We start from the raw sequence: 24,592 nt of genomic DNA, 5'->3' as shown, positions 1-24,592 counted from the left end.
GAGAATTCCATGGACTATATAGTCCATGGGGTCACAGAGTTGGACTCGGCTGAGTGACTTTCACTTTCACTTCACTGGTAGCTCAGTGGTAAAGAAACTGCCTGCCAAGCAGGAGGCTCCTGTTCAATCCTTGGGTCAGGGATGATCCCCTGGAGAAGGAAATGGCAACCCACTCCAGTATCCTTGCCTGGGAGAAATCCCATGGACAGAGGAGCTTGGCAGGCTCAGTCCACAGGGTTGCAAAGAGTTGGACATGACTTAGCAATTAGCAGCAGCAGCATCTGGGTCTGGGTTCAGGATTTTTTTTTTTTTTGCCATGATGAGGAAAGGCAGTCTGATGCTTGATTCTCTGAGAATTCCCAAGTTCTAAGTCCTGAGGGCGGGATTCCTGGGTCTGAGAGGGGAGGGGTCTGGGTGTCTAGACTCCTGGATCCAGAGGAGCTGGGTCCTCCACTCTTGACTCTGGGAACCCAGAGGCTTGTGTTAAGCAGGTGGGGATCAGGCCTCGGGCACCGCCACCTACGCCAAGCTGCCCCCTAGTGGCTGCCACACTCCTCCACACACCAGAGGACAGACTGGGCTCGGCAGTTTATTTTGCATTGCAAACCCCTTCCAGCCCCTGGGGCTCCCTTCACGCAGCACATCTTGGTGCCCTGTGGGGCAGAAAGAGAGGCGGTTTAGATAGTATCACAGCAAGATGGGGTGGGGTGAGCAGGGCCAGGCTGAGGGCAGGAGCCTGGGTGGGAAGGGCGCCTCACCTGGCATCCAGGCCTTCACGGATCCCTCAGGGGCACATGGAAGGGGAGACTTTCGCTTCAGGAGTTTCTGCGATGGCAAGAGTTTAAAGGCGATGTCGATTTCCTAGCACCAGGGTTCCCCTTTGGCCCCCACCCCCTCTTCCCTCAGACCCCGGAGTCCCAGCCCCAGCTGCCCTCTGCACTCACCCTCGGGCTCCCTCCCTGGCCTGGGGACTGGAGGTGACTTCCCACGGGGCTGAAGCCGCAGTCCAGAATCTTGGCAAGGGAAGAGGAGCTCGAAGTCTGGGAAGGGTCGGAGGTGCCTGCAGGGGAGGAGATTAAGAAATCTCACAGATAAGCTGCAGCAGTACTTCATCTCACAGGCCTGGACAGGGGTTACATGTGATGGCGGAGCAGGGGTGTGCACTCGGGGGCAGCATGGTAGGGTCTTGTCCCTAGTCCATGCTGTTTTGTTCCCCTAACACCTCTGGCTTGAGTAGAAAAAATTTTTGTTTGTCTATCCATACATCCACCCATCCATTCACCCATCCCTACCTCCACCCATCCATCCATCCATTCACCCGTCTAGCTACCCATCCATCCACCCATCTGCTCACCTAGCCACCCATCCATTCACCCATCCATCCATCTATCCATCCACCCTCCCATCCATCTGTCCATCCATCCACCCATCCACCCATCTAGCCATCCATCCATCCACCCATCTGCTCACCTAGCCATCCATCCATTCACCCATCCATCCATCTATCCATCCACCCTCCCATCCATCTGTCCATCCATCCACCCATCCACCCATCTAGCCATCCATCCATCCACCCATCTGCTCACCTAGCCATCCATCCATTCACCCATCCATCCATCTATCCATCCACCCTTCCATCCATCTGTCCATCCATCCATCCATCTACCCATCTTCTTACCTATCCATCCAGCCATCCAGATATCTACCCATCCATCCAGATATCTACCCATTCATCCAGATATCTACCCATCCAGCCATTCCCCCTTCTATCCCCTCATCCATCCATCTGTCCGACTGTCCATCCATCCATCTGTTCATCCACCCATCTACCCAGCAATCTACCTATTCATTTGTTTATTCATCCATCCATCCCACAAATTTCCTGAGTAGCTACAGTGTGTCAGCCACTGTTGTGGGCTCTGAAGAGACAGCAGGAACTAGACAGACAAAAATCTCTGTCCTCATGGAGCCAATAGTCTATTAAGGAAGAGGTTTAACATGAGTCATTAGTGCATGAACAAGGAAATGTGAAGAGGGTGGTGATCGGACCTGAGGGTGACTGGGGAAAGCTTCTTGGAGGAGGCGGAAATTGAGCAGAATTCTGAGTGCAAGAAAGATGTGAGCAGAAGTGTTGCAATGGGTGGTGGGCTTGCTGGTTTTGTTAGACCAGTAAGGAGTCCATTGATGCTGGAAAGGAGTTGAGGGGGTTCTGGGAGGTCAGAGCGGTGGGGAGGGGTCCGATCCCCAGGCCTTATGGGCTGATGGAGAGGACGGTGGCTTTAATTCTTGGAGTCCTGAGGTCTTGGGGGCTTCTGAGAGGTGAGGGAGGGGATCTGATTCAGGTTACAAATGCCCAATCTTGCTGACTTCCTCACAACCCATGGGGCCCATGCCATGCTTGCCCCCATATACTCCACGTGTAGGCACTGAGGATGAGAGAGATCCCCAGTGGCCTCAGCAAGGTGCCTGGGTCCCTTTGAATGACTGTTTCAACCCCCGAAGGGGGATTTCTCTGCTGGAGAACAGCGTTGTGAGGGAGCATGCCCAGTCAGGGGATTCATCATACCCATATGGCAAGGACTGGCATCACGCCCATTTCACAGACAAGAAAAACAAGGATGGACTCTGGAGTCTGAAGCCAGGGGCCTGACTCTCACATCCTTGAGCTGGGTGGCCTTCGGATCTTGGAGCCTCAGTGTACTCCTCTATGTAATAGGGGTCATAATAGCATCTACCTTATCAGATTGTCATGGCAACTAAATGACAGCATTAAAAATCAGCACCAGGGAGGGACTTCCCTGGTGGCACAGTGGATAGGAATAGGCCTGCTAATGCAGGGGACAAGGGTTCGATCCCTGGCCTGGGAAGATTCCACATGCCACCGAGCAACTAAGCCCGTGGGCCACAGCTAGAGATGCCCGAGGAGCCCAGGCACCTTGATTACAAGTAGCCCCCACTGGTTGCCACTAGAGAAGGCCCACGCAAAGCAATGAAGACCTGGTGCAGCAAAACCAAAACAAAACAAAACCGTGCCAGGAGCTTCCCTGGCAGTCCAGTGGTTAAGACTTCGCACTTCCCCTGCAGGGGGCACGGGTTTGATCCCTGGTCAGGGGAAAAAAAGATCCCGCATGCTGCGTGGCATGGCCAAAAATTAAAAAAAAAAAAAAAAATGTAGCCCTAGGCCTATAGCAAGAGTTATACACACATAGATGAGCTATTTTCATTATGACAGTCACCTTGCTGGGAAATAACAGGCCGGGGCTCCCTCCTGCAGCATGTTTCAAGCAATGAAGGAAGAAGAGTTGGCTGGAATTTGAACTGGGAAGGGTCTGGGCAGAGGAGGAAAGAGTCTGCCGGGCGGAGGGCACAGCCTCAGGGACGGTGCGACCCTCTGGCCAGAGAGGCCCGTTGCCCTGTGTCCCTTTCATCGTCCGCTGGGAGCCGGCTGAGTACCTCTCACTGTTTCCATTTGGTTTTGGCTGCAGGTCGAGATCTGTTTTTAGCTTCCCTGGCTGGTGTCACCGCCCGCCTCCCCCTCTCCCCGGCCCCCCTCTCCCCGGCTGGCTCTCCTGTTTTCTGTGGTCGAATAATGTTCCCGGACTTCCTGAGCTGTTTGTTTGAAGACTGCCCAGTATCGATTGGATCTGGTGTGTATTCAGCCTGAAACCTAACAGAGACCTCCTCTTACCCCCCGCCCCCACGCCAGGAAACCGGGACTTGGAAAATGCTTGGGTGAAGAGTGCAGGGGGAAAAAAAAGCAAGGTGGGGGCTTGCTAAGAAAATAAACAGATTTTTTGGTTTTGTTTTGTTTAAGGGTTTTCTCTTCTTTCAGGCTGTGTGTTTGGGCAGGTGCAGTCTCCTCTCTGAGTCTTTTTTTTTTTTTTTTCTTCTTCTGGAAAATGAGGAGAGAAACATTTTCGACTTCCTAGGGCTATGGGGAAGGCTCACTCCACTGGCTCATTCAATGTCTGTTTCTTGAGCACCTACTGTGTGTCAGGCACGGTTCACATAACAGAGAATGGGGCAAAGTCCTAACTTTTGGGAAGATGACAGCCTGCTGATGGTGACAGAAAACAATGGGTTATATGCTCTGCCAGCCTGGTGAACGCACAGGGGGAGTTCAGACAGGTGGGCTTGGAGGGACGGGAGGGTGCGGGTGAGGGGCACCATTTTCTTTTTTGGCCACACCCCATAGCATGCGGAACGTCCCGACCAGAGATTGAACCCGTGCTCCCTGAAAGGGAAGCTAGGAGTCTATACCGCTGGACCACCAGGGAAGCCCCAGAAAGTGAACCTGTTAGTCCTCCGTTGTGTCCAGCTCTTTTCAGCCCCATGGACTGTAGCCCACCAGGCTCCTCTATCTGTGGGATTTTCCAGACAAGAATACTGGCGTGGGTAGCCATTCCCTTCTCTGGGGGATCTTCCCAACCCAGGGATCGAACCCAGGTCTCCTTCATTGTAGGCAGATTCTTTACTGTCTGAGCCACCAGCACAGTCCAAGGTAGCCCCATGGGGGCGCTATTTTCAATAGGTGGTCAGGGAAGGCCTCCCTAAGGAGGGGATGGGAAAGTGAAGCTTGGGAAAGGAGATCTAAGCAGAGGGAACAGCTGGTGAAAGGCCCTGGGGTAGGGCATGCCTGGGATGCTGCAAGAGGAGCCAGAAAGCCAGTGAGGTGGGGTGCGTAAGGGAGAGAAGAAGAAAAGAGGCCATAGAGGTATGGATGTCAGATGGCATCTGTAAATGGGTGCAAAGAATGGGTGCCGGGCCTGCACTCCTAGGCATCCGGCCAGACTGGGGACCCCAGGGGTGAACGGGAGCTGCCTGCCTACCCCAGACCAGTGCCCCACTCACCACGTTCAGGTGGCCTTTGCTGCTGGGGCTCTTGGGACACAGATCCAGCCGAGGGGGCAGGGGAGGACCTGAAGGGGCCATCTAAGGGAGACAGAGGGTGGGGAGGGCGTGTGAGCCGTCATTTTCTGTTCATCTACATGTGCCCCTGCCAGGAGGCCCAGCATTCAGGTGCTTTGTAGGCTTTGGAGGTAGAATGAAGAATGAGACAAAGTCCTACCCTCAGGAGGGTTATACTAGAGAAAGTCATAGCCCCAGACCGTAGGGGAGGTGAAAGTTTGTGTCCTTGGGACCCCAGAAGCCTGTCACCAGCTCCCTCCTCTCTCAGACCCAGGGGTCCAGGCCCCCATCCCTCCTCCCTTAGATCCTAGGGATTCCCGTTCCAGCTCCTGCCTGGCCCTGCTCACCTGCTCCAGCTCCTCCTCATCACTGCTGTGCTCTGGGTCCTCCACAGTGGCACTGACGTGGAACTGATGGATACTCACAGCCTCTTGGCCCTTGATCTCGCAGCGGCAGAAGGGGCAGGTCTGGCTGTCTGAGCACTGGGGAAGGTGGAGAGGGAAAAGATCAGGGTCTCCCTGTTCCCACCATGTCCCCTGGGATGACAGGGGCCTTTATCCTCCACCGAGTCATGTGGGGAGGACAGAGGGAGGGAAACAGAGAGAGAGAGAGGAGAAGGAAGAGAGAAAGATGGAGAGAGAGAGATGTAGGATGGGAAGGAGGGGCTGCCTGAGGTCAGGAGGAGCATCAGCATCAGTCCTTCCAATGAATATTCAGGGTAGGGATACTATGGGGTAGGAATGCCTGGGGAAGACTCCTAAGATTCCATTGGACTGCAAGGAAATCAGACCAGTCAAGCCTAAAGGAAATCAACCCTGAATATTCATTGGAAGGACTGATGCTGAAGCTCCAATACTTTGGCTACCTGATGCTAAGAGCCGACTCATTGGAAAAGACCCTGATGCTGGGAAAGATTGAGGGCAGAGAAGAGGGAGACAGAGGATGAGATGATTAAATAGCATCACCGACTCTATCAAATGGATATGAGTTTGAGCAAACTCCAGGAGATGGTGAAAGACAGGGAAACCTGGTGTGCTGCAGTCCATAGAGTCACAAAGAGTCAGACACAACTGAGCGACTGAGCAACAAAAGGAATGCCTGAGACACTTGCCTGGCCTGTATGTATTCATTGTGGGGCGGGGGCGCCCATAGACACCACCTGCCACCACCACTGGGGCCAGTGTCGGCTGGACCAGCCGTTTGGTTCTTAAGACTGCCGGGCGCATCTCAGCATCAACCATCAGGGAACTTTTGAAGAACAAAACTTACTACTCAGAGGTCCTGGAGAGTAGAGGGCAGAGGAGGCAGACCTGGGGCTCTGCCTTTATTGGGGGTGGAGTGGGGTGCCTAGGATTTCGGGTGCTCACTGTTGACTGGCAAATTTAAAGCAGAAGAGGAAGAAGCAGGGACTGAAGAGAGAAGCAGGACACTCCATGCTCAGTTACCTAGGGCTTTTTCAGGGGAAACTTCAAGGCTCAGGGCTTGATAGTCCCTTATCTAGTTGTTTTGCTAGTTGCTGAGTCCGGAAGAGGGATGTCTTTGTTATGGTAATCTCCCCAATCAAAAGCTTAAGGCCAAACGCTTACATCACAAAGGATAAGCTGTTTATTAGGCACCCTTTACCCACAGGGGCTCCCTCTACCCAGAGGCCTGAATCCTCCCTTGGGAGGTCACTAGCCTCAGCCGCATTCCCCTGAGAAGGCAGATAAGGCTCAGAGAGGTAAAGCCACTGGTCCAGATCACCCAGCGAGGGACTGCTACAGGCTCGAAATGCCCGGGGCATGTTAAATGTGGCCAGTCCCGCAGACACCACTGTCTCCCATTGGGGCCAATGCAGCGTTTTCCATGAATAATGTAACTGGAGACGGAGAAACAGAGGCGACCGGTGTAGAGCGAGAGAGACAGAGGCACAGGTGGAGCAAGCCTCTGCTCTCCCTGGGCCTCGGTTTCCCCATGTGGTCGACGAGGAATGTGGGAGGTGCTCTCAGTTCAGTCGCTCAGTCGTGTCCGACTCTGTGCGACCCCACGGACTGCAGCACGCCAGGCTTCCCTGTCCATCATCACCAACCCCCGGAGCTTGCTCAAGCTCATTACCATCACGTTGGTGATGCCATCCAACCATCTCATCCTCTGTCGTCCCCTTCTCCTCCGGCCTTCAGGGGAGATGCTGTATTGGAAGAAAGGGGTGGGGGGACAGGGTGGAGGTGGGGAAGGCAGGCCGGGGTCACACGCACCAGCCAGGCAGCCAGGCAGCGGCTACAGAGCAGGTGCCCGCAGGGCTCTATCTTCACGTCCTTGTTGCTCTCGGCACAGATCTTGCAGAGCTCAAACGTAGAGTCCATGGCCCAGTAGAGCTGCAGCTGCTCCTGCCAGGTGAGAAGGGGACCACCGGAAGCAGAGGTGCTGTCAGCCTCGAGCAGGCAAGTCGGGCCACTGGGACTGAGTCCCGAACCTCAGCACCAGCCTTGATTGAACCCTCTCCCAGGTTCAAGGCTGTGTGTCCAGCTGCCTCCTACATGTACTTTCGTTATCAGACTTGTTCTCTGGGTCTGGTCTACACTCAGGGTTGCCAGATTCAGCCAATAAACATACAGGATGCCCTGTTAAATTTGATTTTTGGATGAGCAGTGAACACATTTTGAGATCTAAGTGTGTCCCAAATATTGCATAGATACACCTTAAATTTTTTTTTTTAATTAAAAAAAATTTTCGACTGCACTGCATGGCATGTGGGATCTTAGTTCCCTGACCAAGGATCCAACCTGTGTCCCCCTGCACTGGAAGTGCAGAGTCTTAACCACTGGACTGCCAGGGAAGTCTCTGCATGGGATACACTCATACTCGAAATTTTGTTTGTCATTTCATCCCCTTGGGATGGTTGGAAGACTAAAAGCTGCCACTGGTGAACGCACAAAGTGCATTAGCTGCCCTGATGATCTCAGCAGTATCATTTCCTGGCTTCATTATCAGGAAACCCCCGGGGTAAGAGGCAGGAGGGGCAGTGTTTTCCAGAGAAGGAACAGAGAGGTCAAGCAATTTACCCCAGGTCACATGGCCACCAAGCCAGCACAGAACCTGAAGGCTTCTGGGAGTCTGACTCATGGGAGAGGATCCTTGAGCCGCGGTGCAGTGTGGGTGGGGGGCAGGTGAGCCGGGGTGGGGGCCTGGGCCTCACCTCCGACACGTGGATGTGCTGATGCGGTTCCATGTGGCAGAGTTCGGTCAGGTCCGGGTTGTGGTTCTTCCCATCTGGGTAGAGGTAGCTGGGGGAAGGGAGGAGGTGGGTACGGGGAGGGGGGCATCCAGCGCCCCCACCCTACCCTGGAGCGGCTGTCCCAAATACATGGCCGGCCTGGGGATAGTTGTCCCCTCAGACCCCCAAAGAAGGACTCCAGCTCTGGAAACTCCAGACGAATGAGAACCAGGAAGCATCAAACCTCAGGTCCAGCCCTCCTAGAACCTCACTCATCCTAGAGTCTTCAGGCCGCAGCGTAAAAGCATCTTTTTTCCCCCTAAAACTGCAAAACCAGCTTCCTTCACAGCTCACCCCTCACCTTTCTTTTTAAAAGTTATTTGGCTGGGACACGTCTTGGTTGCAGCGTGCAGGATCTAGTTCTCCAACCAGGGATCAAACCTGGACCCCCTGCATTTGGAGTGCAGAGTTTTATCCACTGGACCACCGGGGAAGTCCCCATAATAGCATCTTTGTCACAGATTGCAGGAGTGACCAGATCCTACAGTCTTAGGCCCACAGGGCTAGAAGGACCTCCTGGTCTGTCTACACTATTCTTACTTCACAGAGGGTGACCGGGTCTCTGAATGAGAAAGGTGATGCCTGAGGCCATGCAGTCGTGCTGTGGGCCAGGTCTGAGTGACTGGCTCCAGGACACCCCAGGCTCTGCACACCCTGAGTCTCCCATCCAAGTCATAAGTGACCAGCACTGGGCAACTCTACCTCACTGGCCTCAGTTTTCTCTTCTGTAAAATGGACGTAATCATGCCTAGGCTAAAGATGGGTGATGAGGATCCAGTAAGACAGTGCTTAGAAAACACACAGGACTCAGTCCCCACACATAAACACCCAGTGAGAGGGGAACTGCTAGGATCAATGTCTAAAGACCCAGAAACTGTTTCACTGTGAGGTAGAGAGAGCTTGGGGTCCCCTCCCCACCTCTCTCTTGACTTGTCCATTTCCAGAATTGTGTGTGTGTGCATGTACACTCTCATGTACATAGATCAGAGGGGTTAAACCAGATGGAAGGTGTTCACATTTATTTTAACTCTGGAATCCTCCACTGAAATCTGAACCTTAGAGTATATAGTATATATATATATAATATAGCTTAAGGTGTATAGCATGCCAGGGAAGCCTGGCGTGCTGCAATCCATGGGGTTGTAAAGACTCAGACATGACTGAGCAACTGAGCATGCACGCTTACATAAATACACACACACATGCCCAGTAGATTTTCATTACTTGTGGATTTTGTATGTGCAGACTTGCCTACTTGCTAAACTGCACTTGGAAGCCCAACATCCATACTCCCTGCGGCACTTTCACGGTCACTCACAGCCAGGCCTGCTCACAGCTGAGTATGGACCGGGCGGCATTTGGCCTTTTCCTCTGAGCTCTCATATTATAAATGTGTTCTTCTCCTGGTGACCGCGCTGGTTTCAACGCCCCTGGGCAGACTGCTGAGGTGCTGCCTAGGGGCCTAAGCATGGGAAGGCCAAGATGTGCCTCATGGAGAAAATACGTGTGGGAGATGAGCTTTGTTCAGGCGGGAGCTACGTGCTGCTGGCCACAAGCTCAAAGCGAATGTATCAACGACCGACATTAAACCAGGCGTCTTTAAATAGAAATACGGGCTTCCCTGGTGGCTCAGTGGTAAAGAATCCGCCTGCCATGCAGAAGATACAGGAGACGTGGGTTCGATCCGTGGGTCAGGAAGATCCAGGGAGGAGGGCATGGAACCCACTCCAGTATTCTTGCCTGGAGAATTCCATGGACAGAGGAGCCTGGTGGGCTACAGTCCATGGGGTTGCAAAGAGTCGGACACGACTGAATGGACTTAGCACGCACACAACTGGATATCTACCTACCTATCCATCCATCCATCTACTTATCTAGCTACCTATCTAATCTACCTATCCTCCATTTTATCTGTCTCCCAATATCTATTTATCCATCCATCCATTCTATCTATCTATCCAACGTCATCCATCCATCTACCTACCTACCTACCTATCTAGCTGCCTATCTGTTCATCTATTCTTTCTTCCTATCATCTATGTATCCGTCTATCATAGATCCACCCATTATCTATCTCAGCATATCATATAGATATGATAAGGAGCTAAGGAGGCTCTGGTTAAACCTTCAAGGTGAGACTCAGGAACGCTGTCTACCTTTTTCACCCCTCCTGTCCCACACAAGTCAGATCCTGCAAGAGGGGCTCTGGGGCGGCCAAGATTACAGACTGAAAACCCCAGTCTAGCTTTATTGCTCAGTTCTCCTTCTGCTCTCACAGTCTAGATTCTAGAACAGGACATGGATATCTAGAAGCAAAAGCCTTGAGTGCAAGTCCAAGGAAGGGGACCTCTGGGGTTGTGCCTAGCTACCACACACTCCTCCTAGACCTGCAGCTAGCTTAACATGGCAGCTGTGTGCGAACTGACAAGGCGTTCCTTCCTGCACCTCTGCCTGCCACCTGCTGGAACACGGCAGTATTGCAATTTTATGTTGTCAAAGGCATGCCGCCTGCGAACCCTGTGCTCTCAGACGTGCTCATCCTTCCTAGGATGGTGACTCACAAGCCTTCCTTCTGTCCTTCCAGGAGCACCTGGAACAGGGGTTTGTTGAGAGGGATGGTCTGCAAGATGCTGCCGTCTGAGCTCACGTATCCGATGGCCCACTTCCCCAGGCGAGTGCAGCTGGGCCGGAAGATGTAGCTGGAGGAAAAGGTAGGAAGGGATGGGGGAGGGAGTGGCCACCGCTGACCCACTCTGGAACCTCCCGGCCCCTCACCCTGCTGGGGATCCAGGTGTCTAGATTCTTGCTCCTTCATAAACTTCCTACCTTTTAGGCAAAAGAGGCACTACTAGTCCCTGTCCCCACTTTAGGGAATGTCTGCAGAGTTTACCTGTTAAGCTCCTCCTCCACCGTCACTGGGTTTAGACGACGCGGGGACTTTTGCTGGAAGTAATAGGAGAAAGGCACCCCATTTCTATAGGGGATGCTAAGCCGGTAGGGTGTACAGCTGTGGCTTCTGGAAAGCATTTGCCACCACAAGGAAAGACTATGTCTGAGAATGAGGCTAGCACAGAGGAAAGCTGGGGAAGGACAGGAACTGATTTCTGACAACAGCACTTGAGCACCTGGATCCAGCTGTTCCTGAAATCCACACCTGGTCTTCTCAGTTATGGCCGTTGATTCATTCCTTTTTCTTTCCCTTTATACCAGTCTCAAGTGTAACTGGAAAAGCGCTAACATATCATCTTGGGGGTCCTGCACCTCTGTCCTGCAAAGACTCAGAAATCTGACATCCTATTCCTTTAACCTCTTGGTGTTCCAGGTAGCTCAGTCCCTCAATTTTTAGCCCTCTATTGGGATACAATGGCTCAAAACTCCCGGCTTGAAATACTTTAAGGACCCAAGTGTCTGGTTTCCCAGCAGGTGGGAGTTCACATTCAAAATATTTAACAGATGTGTGGGTTCTAACCTATGAGAAACAGATTGTATACCAGGGCAGGATCTTTGGGTCCCCTTGCTGGATCAGGGGTATTGTCCCTTTAGCTGCTGGACTGTGGACAGGTTTAGGTGGTTCCAGGACAACATAGGTGGCAGGGGCACTCAGCATTCTTCCTCTGAGTTCTTGACTCTCTGGGGTCCTGTGTACCACGGCCCTTCAGTTCGTGTACCATGGCCCTTCAGTTCTTACTTTCTGAAGGATGTCTCGGTCACCCAGACACCCCAGCCCAGGATCCAGACCCTGCGACCCCTGCAGCCTCCTCCTCACGAGGCCCAGCCCTTTTACCTGCCTGGCTTGTCTCTGAAAGTCTGCAGACGGGCTTGGACCTCATCGTATGTGAGGAAGGCCATGTAACCCGGGTGGTTGACCGCCAAGAGCTGCCAGTTCTTGAGGAGTGTTGGCCACGGCTAGGGCGGGGCAGCACTGAGGTCAGGGAGGGGCTGAGGAAGTGGCCCGCGCTCCTAGTGCCTCCCGGGATCCAAGAACACAGACATCTCACTCACACCCACAGTGGGCCTCAGGAATATCTTTGACATAGAAGACTCCAGGCCCTTCCACCTCCAGGACTCAGGAGTCCAGGCCCCCAGCCCCTCCTCCCACAGACCCAGGAGTCTGGGCTCCCAACCTCTCCTTCCCCAGGACTCAAGAGTCTGGGCTTCAGACCCTGGCCTTCCCTGACCTGGAAGAGCCTGGTGAAGATGTCAAACTCGAAGATGGACACGTGGCCGCTGCAGGTGAGGTCGATGGTGGAGCGCAAGGCCAGGGCCGTGGAGCCTGGCTCCACAGGGTGGCAGATGCATAAGACCGCCTCAAACTCAGCCCAGGGCAGCACACATCTAGGTGGGGGTGGGGATGGGGGGGTGCAGATGAAGCCTCTGGGAGCCATAGCTCCTGGGAAGGAGCGGGGGCTGCACTCCTGGGTCTGAGGGACTAGGGGCTGGGGGCCTGGATCCTGGGTCTGGGGGAGGAGGGGCTGGGGGCCTGGATCCTGGGTCTGTGGGAGGGGCTGGGGTCTGACTCCTGGGTCTGGAGGAGGAGGAGCTGGGGGTCTGGATCCTGGGTCTGGAGGAGGAGGGGCTGGCGCCTGACTCCTGGGCGCCTGGTCAGGGGCAGGATGGGGCTCTAGCCGCTGCGGGCCCTGCGGTGGGCGCTCACTCACCGGGCTCCGCAGCGCTCCCTCCAGAAAGTGTGGGCGGAGACCTTGGTGAGCTGGTAGGTGTGGCCGCAGTACCTGCCGCCGGGGAAGAGCGCATCCAGCTCCGCGTGCATATAGCTGAAGATGAGGGCCAGCTTGGCCAGTTGCCGCCTGCGGGGATGGGCTCTGAGGACTTGGACTTGACCTTGGGAGCCCCACTGACCCTTTCACGCTGTGTGGGGAACACCCCCAGCCTCTAAGATGTTAGTGCACGATGAAAGTCGGTTCTGAGACCACCTGTTACAGTCCTGACGCGTCCCCTCTGGGGACCTCTCTTTCCCCATCTGTGAAGGAAAGGGAGGTACCGCCTCATATCTGAGGCATCCCCCAGCAAACGAATCCCAGTCTCTGTCCGAAGCCTTGCCTAGTCAGATGTGGGGAGCATTGGGGCTGGGGCCATTTAGGGCAGTCTGAGCTCAGAGACTCCCTGTTGGTTTAAGCAGCCCTGGGTGGTGAACCACTGGGCTTCCTCCTGCTCACTGCCTCCCTGAGGAACCACTCAGGGTGTGGGGAGCAGCAGAGGATAGCTCTGACACTTAGCTCTGTGATTTTTGGCAAGTTCCTTTTTCCCTCTTCAAGCCTCAGTTTCCTCAGCTGTGAAATGGGTATAAATACAGGATAAGTACAGCCCCTGCCTCATGGTGGGGTGGGGGGTGGTGCACGATGAGGATTCTTACCCATCTTATGAGCACATAAGATGCCAGGCACAACCTGGTATACAGTCAGCATTCAGGGCATGTTAATTAGTTACTGTTCTTATTATTTTATATTAATAGCCTCCAGCTCTGTTGGATTCTTGATGCTTTTTATAGGGAAACCCTTGATAGTTTCTAAGCATCCTCCCTTCCCACAGTCTGTAACGCAGTCACTATTCACATGTGACTGGTCCAACTTGAAATGTGTTCTAAATGTGAAACATACACTAGGTTTCAGAAACTCAGTGCAAAAGTGAAAGTGAAAGTTGCTCAGTCATGTCCAACTCTTTTCTACCCCATGGATAATACTATACAGTCCATGGAATTCTCTGGGCCAGAATAGTGGAGTGGGTATCCTTTCCCTGGTAGCTTAGCTGGTAAAGAATCTGCCTGCAATGTGGGAGACCTGGGTTTGATCCCTGGGTTGGGGAGATCCCCTAGAGAAGGGAAAGTATTCTGGCCTGGAGAATTCCATGAATCATATAGTCCATGAGGTCGAAAAGAGTTGGACATGACTGAGTGACTTTCACTAGTGCAAAAGGAAAAAAAAAAAGAATGTGAATTATTGCATTAAGCATCACCTTATATTTATTGATTATAAGTTGAGCTCATAATATTTTGGATATAATGGATTTTTAAAAGTTTCTGCAATTCATTTCACCTGCTTAAAAAAACTTTTTGTAATATGTCTACTGGAAAATGAAAAACTACATATGTTGCTTCCATTAGATTTTTGTAGAAAGTCCTGGTCTAGAATCTCCATCAAAGAGTTGCTACGACCTCATGACTCTAGAAAATCCATTGAGCCATTCACTGAGTCCCTAAGCTTCCTAGTTTCTAGAACCTACTGAATCTAGAACAGTGGTGCTCAGTGGAGTTACACTACCCTTCTAAGGAACTTCTAGAAATTTGCTTGAGGCTAGATTGTGGGGGACTATCCCCTCCAGTCGGAGAAGGCAATGGCACCCCACTCCAGTACTCTTGCTTGGAAAATCCCATGGACGGAGGAGCCTGGTAGGCTGCAATCCATGGGGTCGCTAAGAGTCAGACACGACTGAGCGACTTCACTTTCACCTTTCACTTTCATGCATTGGAGAAGGAAATGGCAACCCACTCCAGTGTTCTTGCCTGGAGAATCCCAGGGGTGGCTGGGCCTGGCAGGCTGCCAGTCTATGGGGTCGCATAGAGTCGGACACGACTGAAGCGACTTAACAGCAGCAGCAGCATCCCCTCCAGTAAGATTTTACCCACCCCCTACTCAACTTTCCAGTGTCCCATCACACATTTGTGAAGATGGAAAATTCGGTTACAGTGATCTGAGCTTAGAGTCCAATTCCATTTTACATAAGCTTTTCTTTTCTTGGCTTGTGGGATCTTAGGTCCCTGACCGGAGATCAAATCCTGGCTCTGCAGTGAAAGCAGAGTCCTAACCCTACAGAAGCATTTTTTTTCACATTGAAAATCAATTCTGAATTTTACAGAGATTCACTATCCTATGTGTCAAGGGAAGTCTCTTTCGTTCAGTAATGGATGATTATTTCTCCCAGGTACAAGTGTAGAAGAACCAGTCAATTCTGCCTTCCAGAGTAACTGTAACAGTGCCTTGGCATTTTCATTCCAAATATAAATAATTTTATTATAAAGAACATTCCTTTGATCATTCCCTTATACTACAATTTGGGCATTATAGTGATTTTTTTTTTAAGAATTATGAGTAGGTAGGTTATTCACCCAATGTATGTCATTTCAGGATAGATTTAAAGAGATACCAGGAAATATTTGCTCTAAAGAAAGGGCTTGGGGGCCTGTTGGGGTTGAGAGCTACTGTTCCAAGCCTTGTTCTGGCTCTAGACCTCAAAACTCTGCCCCTGTCACTCAACAGCCCTTTCTTGGAAATTCAGAGCAGGCAGCCTGCAGACAAAAAGAAAAAAAAAAAAAGCCCTAGGTCCTGAGCTAGCCACCCAAGGAACTAAAGACAGGCTAAGGAACTAAAGACAGGCTCTGAGAGTGTCCGGGGCAGGGTTGGTGATGGGGGCTTCAGAGCTCTTTCTCCAGTGCTCCCCATGCAGGAAGCTTCCTGGGGTCCCCACGTTCCGTAATGTGTGTCTAAATCCTCGGGGCGAACAGCCCGCTTCTGAGCCAAGAAAGAAGGGGACATGGTGAGCTCAGGGTCTCCATGCCCAAAGAAGGAAAAAAAACCTGGGAGGCTTAGTTTCTCAGGTTCTTTCACGGAGAAGGGCTTGCGATCGGGACTCCTGAGACAGCCCCACTGACGATCTCAACCTTTGTCCCGGCGCAAGGGCTCACCTGAGTCTGGAGCCCTCCCGGAAGAGCTCGTCGTTGGCGATCTTTCGGCCGTGGGGTGGCAGCAGCGCCGCCACCTGCCTGCTCTTGGCCTCCAGGTTAGCCAGATAGACCATCAGAAAGTCCCACGGCCCCCCGGGACCCTCGGGGACGCCTCCGCCGGCCTCCCGCCGGGCTTGCGCCACTTGGCGCAGCAGCTGCGCCGTGCGGGGCAGCAGGTCCCGAAGGGAGGGGGGACTCGAGGAGAGCCGGGGGTCCCCGCATTGTTCTTCCAGGCGCTGCAGCAGCCTCACTGCGCGGCCGAACGCGCGGGATTCTCCCCACTGTCGTCCCCGCAGGGCCGCCGCAGCCATGGGTCCTTCTGATGCCGGAGGAGGGACGGGGACCTGCGGAGAAAGGCCCGGCACCGCCCAGCCCCAGGTAGGGGCGGGACGGGGCGGAAGAGGTAAGGGCGGGCCCTGGAGAACCGGGGGAGGTGACTGCCGGTACCCGTGTGCTCCACGGGGGCGGGGGCTGGGGGCTCTGGCACCTGGGTTCCTTAGAGATGGGGTTTCTCACGTCCGATCCCCAGAGGAAAGCCGGATGGGGTGGCTTTGGTGGGTAGCGACAGGACTTCCTGGGTGGGTGGGAATCGCAGGTCCGATGCCTGGGCCCTTTCTGCCGAGGGGTGGGGGGCTGGGTCCCAAGTTAGCAATGGAGGAGGGGTTGGGGGAAATCTAGGACTTTTATTGGGGGCTAGGGTGGGGCTTGGAGTTTAGCTACCCAGACCGTGAAGGGGAGTGGTGTTGGGAGGTAGCTTTCCTGGGTCGTGGGTCAAAGTTTTGGTCATTGGTCGTGGCATGGGATTAAAGGTTAGAGCTGAACCTTCTAGGAGGAAACGTTAGGGAAATAGTGCGACCCTTCTGTCCCAGAGAAGAAACACAGTGTGCCCCGACCCGTGGGTCCCCTAAGAGCAGGAGTTGGGAGGAGGGTGTCTGAGGGGGCAGGAATCTGGTGACATAATTCCTGGGTCCCCATAAACAGGGGCCTGAGAGAAATCAGGCTGGAGTTGAGACACTCAGATTTCCAAAGGAGGTGGTGGGGGCTTCTGGGTCCCCAGGGGGTGAGGCAGAAGATGGGGCTCATGGCTGCAGCAGCTGCCCAGAGCAGGGCTGGAGAGAAGCCGCTACCTAGCCAGGGCTGCGCGCGGGGCTGGGCCCTGGTGGGTCGGACCCTCCCTCCGTCTCTCAAGGGATCCAGGCCATGCCCCCTGGCTTCCTGGCCACGCCCCGGCCAGGAAACTGGCCTATTTGTGATTACAAATATGCCCATACCTAGAGAATTTCTTCCCTGGTGGCTCAGACAGTAAAGAATCTGCCTGCAGTGCGGGAGACCTGGGTTCGATCCCTGAGTTGGGAAGAGCCCCTGGAGCAGGGCATGGAAACCTGTTCCAGTATTCTTGCCTGGAGAATACCCATGGACCGAGGAGCCTGGAGGGCTACAGTCCATGGGGTGGCATAGAGTCAGACACGACTGAAGCGACTAAGCACACAGCACAGAGAATTTCTAATCAGAGAATAATAGTAATAATAATGGATCAAATCAGTCAGTCCTAAAGGAAATCCCTGAAAATTCATTGGAAGGACTGATGCTGAAGCTGAAGCTCCAATACTTTGGCCACCTGATGCAAAGAGCTGACTCATTAGAAAAGACCCTGATGCTGAGAATGATTGAAGGCAGGAGGAAAAGGGGACCACAGAGGACGAGATGGTTGAATGGCATCACCAACTCAATGGACATGAGTTTGAGCAAGCTCCGGGAGATGGTGAAGGACAGGGAAGCCTGGCGTGCTGCAGTCCGTGGGATTGTAAAGAGTCAGAAACCACTGAGTGACTGAACAACAACAAGGCATTTATTAAACACTCTGTTGACCCCTGTCGATTCATTTTCTCACTGAATCCTCAAAAACTGAGGTAGAAGGAGAGGGAGAAGGTTTAGGATGAGATGTGAGGCCCCCACTTCCCTCCTCAGCCCCCATCTCTTATCTCTTAGAACCTGAGAATCCTTAATTTGTGGACTCTTTGATTTTTCATCTCAAACTAAATGAAGACCAGGTCTTTGTAGTCAGGATGGAAGGGTCCACCTCCCAGTTCCTTGAGTTTCTGCTCTCTCTGAGCCTCAGTTTCCACCTCCAGGAAGCAGGATGACAACCCACTGGCCTGGCAAAAATTAAAAATTTTGATCATGCCAAGTGTTAACCAGGAGTTGATGGAAGTGTAAATGGACAGACAAATTAGGTTTAAGAGTAATTTGACAGAATCCAACAAAGCCTTGGCAGGGCAAGTCCATTGCCAGCCATGTCCTTCAGAGCCGTGGCTTGTAAACACTTCTGCTCACATTGAGACTTTATATACCTGAAACAGTTCCACGGGGCAAGCCTTACCCCATCTATGCGCATGCGCTCTCATATGGTCTAGTTAATTTCGTTTCATTAAAGGGAAAATTGTGTTTGCAACCCACTAAATTGATTTCACAACCACTAATGGATCTTGTTGGGCAGGTTGAAAAATACTGCCCTAAAAAACTCCAGGAGACAGGTTCAGGGAGATTAATTGCAGCCTTGTCGGAAATGGAGAAAACTGAAGACCAGGCAAGTTTCATTATCAGGAGAAGGAATGAATACATTCTGGTATCCTTCCACAGAGGACTTCCATACAGCAGTCCAAATGAATGAAATGGACACACATTCCAATAGTGTGGATCGTAAGAACGTAATGATGAGGGTTACTGGGTTGAATAGTCCCCCTCCCCGACTTGTGTCCACTGGGGCCTCTGAACGGACCTTATCTAGAAAATGAGGCTTTGTAGGCTTTAACCAAGTTTAGATGAGGTGTGCCATACATCCAGTCTTCCCAGGTGGCCCAGTGGTAAAGAACCTGCCTGCCCATGCAGGAGGCGCAAGAGACGCGAGTTCCATCCCTGGGTTGGGAAGATCCCCTGGAGGAGGAAATGGCAACCTACTCCAGCATTCTCGCCTGGAAAATCCCATGGACAGAGGAGCCTGGTGGGCTATAGTCCACAGGGTCACAGAGAATCGAGAACGACGGAACGACTGAGTATACACACACTACATCCAGTATGACTGGAAACTGGGATGCAAAAACAGGTATCCTGACTGGGAGAAAGCATGTGACGATGGAGGCAGAGGTTGGAGTGATGCATATATAAGCCGAGGATTGTTGGCAGAAGCCAGAAGCTAGGAAAAGGCAAGGAAGGACAGTCCCCTAGAGACTTCAGAGAGAGCGGAGCCCTGCCAGCACATTGATCTGGGGCTTCTGGTCCCCAGGACAGTGAGAGAAATGTGTTGTTTTAAGCCACTCAGTTCGTGGTTCCTTGTTACAGCAGCAACAGGAAACTAATACAATGACTTTAGAAACAAACAAACAAACAAAAAAAAAACCCAGCAAGTGCAGAGGAGTTAGTGTAACACAATGTTATTTACGCATGTGTGCTCAGTCATGTCCCACTCTTTTTGCGACCCCATGGACTAGCCCTCCAGGCTCCTCTGTCCGTGGGACTTTGTAAGCAAGAATACTGTAGTGAGTGGCCATTCCCTCCTTTTTTATACCAAGTAAGAAAAATTGCAAAACCAGTACACTATATTACCTGGGGAATGCATTGTTTGTGATAATAGTATGAAACCATGAGTGGTTGAGCATTAACTGTAAGACACAGCAAAGGGAAAAGATGGACTCTGAGGATATCGTTAATGCTTTAAAAATATCTGGATCACATATGGCAAACTGGTTAAGAGTTCATGTAGCTGCAAAGCGGATACAAACGAAGTGATGATAAGAAAAGATACTGAAAAAGACATGATCAGTTAGGGAAACAAAAATCGAAACCACAAGGAGATCCAACTTCACACTTGCCAGGAAGGCACTAATAAAAAATACAGACATTAGGATTTCCCTGGCAGTCCAGTGATTAAGACTCTGCTTCCAATGCAGGGGGGCGTAGGTGCCATCCTTGGTCTGGGGACTAAGATCCCACACGCTGTGCAGCGCTCCCTCCTCCAAAGACAGACAATAACAAGTACTGGAGAGGCTGTGAAGAAACTGGAAGCCTCAGGCACTGCTAGTGAGGATGTAAAATGTTGCAGCTGCTGCAGAAAATAGTTTGGTAGCTCTTCAAAATGTCAAACAGTGTCATCACACGGTCCAGGAGTTCCATGCCTATCTCAACCTAGCGCAGAGAATTAAAAACATACATCCAGGAGCTTCCCTGGTGTCTCAGTGGTAAAGAATCTGCCTGCCAATGCGGGGGACACAGGTATGATCCTTGATCCAGGAAGATCCCACATGCCCTGGAGCAAGAAAGCCCGTGTGTCAACACTATTGAGCCTGTGTTGCAGAGCCGGGAGCCACAACTACTGAGCTTTCAAGCTGCAACTACCAAAGCCTGCACAGCTTAGAGCCCCTGTTCCACAACGTGATAAGTCACTGCAATGAGAAGCCTGTCCACCGCAACTAGAGAGTACCCACCCCCGCCACTTGCCACAACTAGATAAAAGCCCGTGTAGCAGTGAAGACCCAGCATAGCCAAAAATAAAGAGATAAAATTTTAAAACATATATCCACACAAAGATTTGTGGAAACAACTTAAATGTCTCTCAGATGAGAATGGATAAATGGGTAGATTGAATGCAATACTCCTATACAATGGGATATTGTTTGACCATTAAAAGGAATGGATGAACCTCAGAAACATTATGCTAAAGTAAAAGAAGCCAGTCATAAAGGACCACATGTTATATGATTTGATTTATATAAAATGTCCAGAATAGGCAAATCTACGGAGACAGAAAGTATATTAGGGATTGCCTGGGGCTAAAGGAAGGGAGTTAGAGGGAACTAGGGAGTAATTTCATGCAAAAATGGGCACAATAAAGGACAGGAATGGTATGGACCTAACAGAAGCAGAAGATATTAAGAAGAGGTGGCAAGAATACACAGAAGAACGATACAAAAAAGATCTTCACGACCCAGATAATCACAATGGTGTGATCACCAACCAGACATTCTGGAATGCAAAGTCAAGTGGGCCTTAGGAAGCATCACTATGAACAAAGCTAGTGCAGGTGATAGAATTCCAGTTGAGCTACTTTAAATCCTAAAAGATGATGCTGTGAAAGTGCCACATTTAATACGCCAGCAAATTTGGAAAACTCAGCAGTGGCCACAGGACTGGAAAAGGTCAGTTTTCATTCCAATCCCAAAGAAAAGCAATGCCAAAGAATGCTCAAACTTCTGCACAGTTGCACTCATCTCACACGCTAGCAAAGTACTGCTCAAAATTCTCCAAGCCAGGCTTCAACAGTTCGTGAACTGTTAACTTCCAGATGTTCAAGCTGGATTTACAAAAGGCAGAGGAACCAGAGATCAAATTGACAACATCTGGGATCATCAAAAAAGCAATAGACTTCCAGAAAAACATCTACTTCTGCTTTATTGACTATGCCAAAGCTTTTGATTGGGTGGACCACAACAAACTCTGGAAAATTCTTAAAGAGATGGGAATACCAGACCACCTGACTCGCCTCTTGAGAAATCTGTATGCAGGTCAGGAAGCAACAGTTAGAACTAGACATGGAACAACAGACTGGTTCCAAATAGGGAAAGGAGTACATCAAGGCTATATATTGTCACCCTGCTTATTTAACTTATATGCAGAGTACATCATGAGAAATGCTGGGATGGATGAAGCACAAGCTGGAATCAAGATTGCCGGGAGAAATATCAATAACCTCAGATATGCAGATGACACCACCCTTATGGCAGAAAGTGAAGAAGAACTAAAGAGCCTCTTGATGAAAGTGAAAAAAGAGAGTGGAAAAGTTGGCTTAAAACTGAACATTCAGAAAACTAAGATCATGACATCTGGTCCCACCACTTCATGGCAAATAGATGGGGAAACAGTGGAAACAGTGAGACTATTTTCTTGGGCTCCAAAGTCACTGCAGATGGTGAGTGGATCCATGAAATTAAAAGACACTTGCTCTTTGGAAGAAAAGTTATGACCAACCTAGACAGCATATTAAAAAGCAGAGACATTACTTTGCCAATAAAGGTCCGTCTAGTCAAAGCTATGGTTTTTTCCAGTGGTCATGTATGGATGTGAGAGTTGGACTGTGAAGAAAGCTGAGCACCGAAGAACTGATGCTTTTGACATATGGTTTTGAGAGTCCCTTCGACTGCAGGGAGATCCAACCAGTCCATCCTAAAGGAAATCAGTCCTGAATATTCATTGGAAGGACTAATGCTGAAGCTGAAGCTCCAATACTTTGGCCACCTAATGTGAAGAACTGACTTATTTGAAAAGACCCTCATGCTGGGAAAGATTAAAGGCAGGAGGAGAAGGGGATGACAAAGGATGAGATGGTTGGATGGCATCACCGACTCGATGGACACGAGTTTGAGTAAGCTCCGGGAGATGGTGATGGACAGGGAGGCCTGGCGTGCTTAAGTCCATGGGGTCGCAAGGAGTCGGACACGACTGAGCGACTTAACAGTTTTTAAAAGTGGAGGCCACACTCCAGGGTAGCCACAAGAGGGCGCTCTATGCACAGATTTACCTCCTCCCTTGGGAACTGAGTTTCTCAGGTCCTATTGGTAGACTGGCCACACTTCTGAGAATCTGTCCACACCCAAGGATTTGGCCGGCCCCTCATTCTGGCCACGCCTGAAACGTTGGCCACGCCCCCAGGGCCTTGACCACATCCCTAGACCTTAAACACACCCTAAAACCCAGGTCACACCCCAAAGCAGTCTGAAGCAGCAAGTTCACTTTTCGGACTCCCCAAGGTCTGAGCACAGATGCGTGCACAGACTTATCCTCTTAGAAACGTGGAGCCTTAAAACCATGACTTTTAATTTGCAGACTTTCTTCTCTGTTTTGAAATCATTTAAAATTCACAGAAGAGTCGCAAGAATAGGACAAAGACGTCTTGAATACCCTTCACCCAGATTCACCAGTTGTCGATTTGCCAGTTTGCTTTATTATTTGCTCTCCCCCCTTCCTCGAACAGTTTGAGAGTAAATTTCAGATTTTATACCTCTTTGCTTAGAATCCAAGGACATTCTCTTACACAGTCACCGTATGGTTATCAACAGCAGGACATTTAACAGTGATCCAATACTGGCATCTAATAACACGTTTATATTCAAATCGCCAGTTGTTCCCAAACTATCCTTCATAGCAAGCTATTTTTTTTTTTTTTCAGTCCAGTATTCAATCTGAGATCACAAGCTGCATTTAGGTTTGTTTTTGTTTTTTTTGTTTTTTTAATGTGGACTATTTTTAAAGTCTTTATTGAATTTGTTACAATATTGCTTCTATTTTATGTTTTGACTTTTTGACCACATGCCGTGTGGGATACCAGCTACGCCCCCAGGGATGGAACCTGTACCCGCTGCACTGTCTTAGCCGCTGGACCGCCAGGGAAGTTCACACGCTTAGTTTTGATGTCTTTTTTAGTGTCCTTCAGTCTGGTACACTCTCTCAGCCTATCTTTGTGTTTCATGAAGTTGACGTTTTTGATCAATCGCAGGCCACTTCTTAGTTCTTTTGTAACAATGTCTAGGATTGGGTTTGTCTGACATTTCCTTGTGATCAGATTCTGGTGGCAGGATTATTATAACAATGATGCTGTGTCCTTCTCTGAGCATCATATCAGAAGGTACGCGGTATTGGTGGTTGCACTGTTGATGATGAATTCCACCGCTTGGTGAAGGTAAATCATGGAATCCCGGACTCATCGCCACACCAAGTCAGAGTCTTCCTTTTCTGGGCCTCAGTCTCCCTTTCTGTAAAATGGAGGTGTGGCCTACCTGAGGGTCTGCTCACATACCTGGAGCTCACACCTGCACTCTCATCAAATCCTTATCAACCAGCTGAAGCACTCTGTGTAGTTCTAATGCCCTTAAAAGCATTTTCGGGGAATAGCACCCATATTTAAGATTTGGAAGATTTCTTGCATGCACTTGGAGCTTCCCAGGTGGCGCTGGTGGTACAGAATCCACCTGCCAATGCAGGAGACAAGGGTTCGATTGCTGGGTCAGAAAGATCCTCTGGAGAAGGAAACGGCAACCCACTCCAGTATTCTTGCTTGGGAAATCCCATGGACAGAGGAGCCTGGCGGTTACAGTCCATGGGGCTGCAAAGAGTCAGACACAACTGAGTGACTGAGCACAGCACACAGAAACAGCAATGCATGCACTTGGAAGTGATATTCTCTGACTGAGCATGTGGGCTTACCCAGGGTGGTGATTACAAGCGAAACTTTGCAACAGGAATGGGGCTTGTGGAGAAATGCTTCGGAAGTATGACTTCTGGCTCAAGAATGCAAGGACTTTCACAGATGAGAACGGTTTTGGTGGCACTGGTTGAGGCAGGCATGTTTAATTCTGGGAGGGCTGGTGTAGGGGGCCTGGAGACCCTCTCTGTGACCCTCCTCTCTACCTCCTAGGAGTCTGCCTTTCTTCAGGGGAAGGGGGCTGGGTGTGGAAGGACACGTGCCCAGTCCTAAGGTCTGGAGGCTGAGTGGGGATTTCCATCCGTGGAGAAGCCAGATCCTTTGTTTTAGAGAAGTAGCTTGCCAAGGTCAGGGGCTGGGTTCAGCTTTTGAACCCGGAGATAGTTTCCCACACACAAAGAGACACATCACCCACCGTCTGGACCCACAGATACAAGGAGATCCT

The 24,592-nt window shown here is 51.0% G+C and overlaps 1 protein-coding gene and 1 long non-coding RNA gene across 3 annotated transcripts; one reads left to right on the top strand and one right to left on the bottom strand.

Moving 5' to 3' along the window:
* Window positions 1–573: 573 nt before the first annotated feature.
* CBLC (Cbl proto-oncogene C) lies at window positions 574–16,244 on the bottom strand. Of its 2 annotated transcripts, NM_001101248.2 has the most exons (12): window positions 15,858–16,220; window positions 12,820–12,966; window positions 12,340–12,496; window positions 11,946–12,067; window positions 10,723–10,860; window positions 8,084–8,171; window positions 7,143–7,274; window positions 5,256–5,390; window positions 4,852–4,932; window positions 945–1,060; window positions 759–825; window positions 574–653 (listed from the first exon to the last, which is right to left on the bottom strand). In NM_001101248.2, the coding sequence occupies exons 1-11, from the start codon at window positions 16,205–16,207 to the stop codon at window positions 816–818; spliced, it is 1,476 nt and encodes a 491-aa protein (NP_001094718.1). In that variant the 5' UTR covers window positions 16,208–16,220; the 3' UTR covers window positions 574–653; window positions 759–815. The 2 variants fall into 2 exon arrangements, with proteins under 2 accessions (NP_001094718.1, XP_005219395.1); XM_005219338.5 differs by lacking the exon at window positions 4,852–4,932 and having other exon boundaries at window positions 15,858–16,244.
* Window positions 15,874–22,952, top strand: LOC132342865 (uncharacterized). Its single transcript, XR_009491436.1, has 3 exons — window positions 15,874–15,952; window positions 16,193–16,299; window positions 17,477–22,952. It is a non-coding gene; the product is annotated as an uncharacterized lncRNA (long non-coding RNA).
* The last annotated feature ends 1,640 nt before the right edge of the window (window positions 22,953–24,592 follow it).

Source organism: Bos taurus, chromosome 18 (assembly GCF_002263795.3).
Source record: "Bos taurus isolate L1 Dominette 01449 registration number 42190680 breed Hereford chromosome 18, ARS-UCD2.0, whole genome shotgun sequence".
NCBI lineage: Eukaryota > Metazoa > Chordata > Mammalia > Artiodactyla > Bovidae > Bos > Bos taurus.
Note: the sequence above shows the minus strand (reverse complement) of the source record. Positions and strands in the feature narration are given on the sequence as shown.

Bases quoted from the DNA above. Each gene is read 5' to 3' on its own strand.
- CBLC (NM_001101248.2), bottom strand. From the start codon at position 16,207: ATGGCTGCGGCGGCCCTGCGGGGACGACAGTGGGGAGAATCCCGCGCG. The intron at 5,391-7,142 runs GTGCGTGTGACC...CACCTTCCCCAG, and splicing joins GCTGCCTGGCTGCCTGGCTG to TGCTCAGACAGCCAGACCTG. The intron at 1,061-4,851 runs GTGAGTGGGGCA...CCTCCCCTGCAG, and splicing joins GCAAAGGCCACCTGAACGTG to GCACCTCCGACCCTTCCCAG.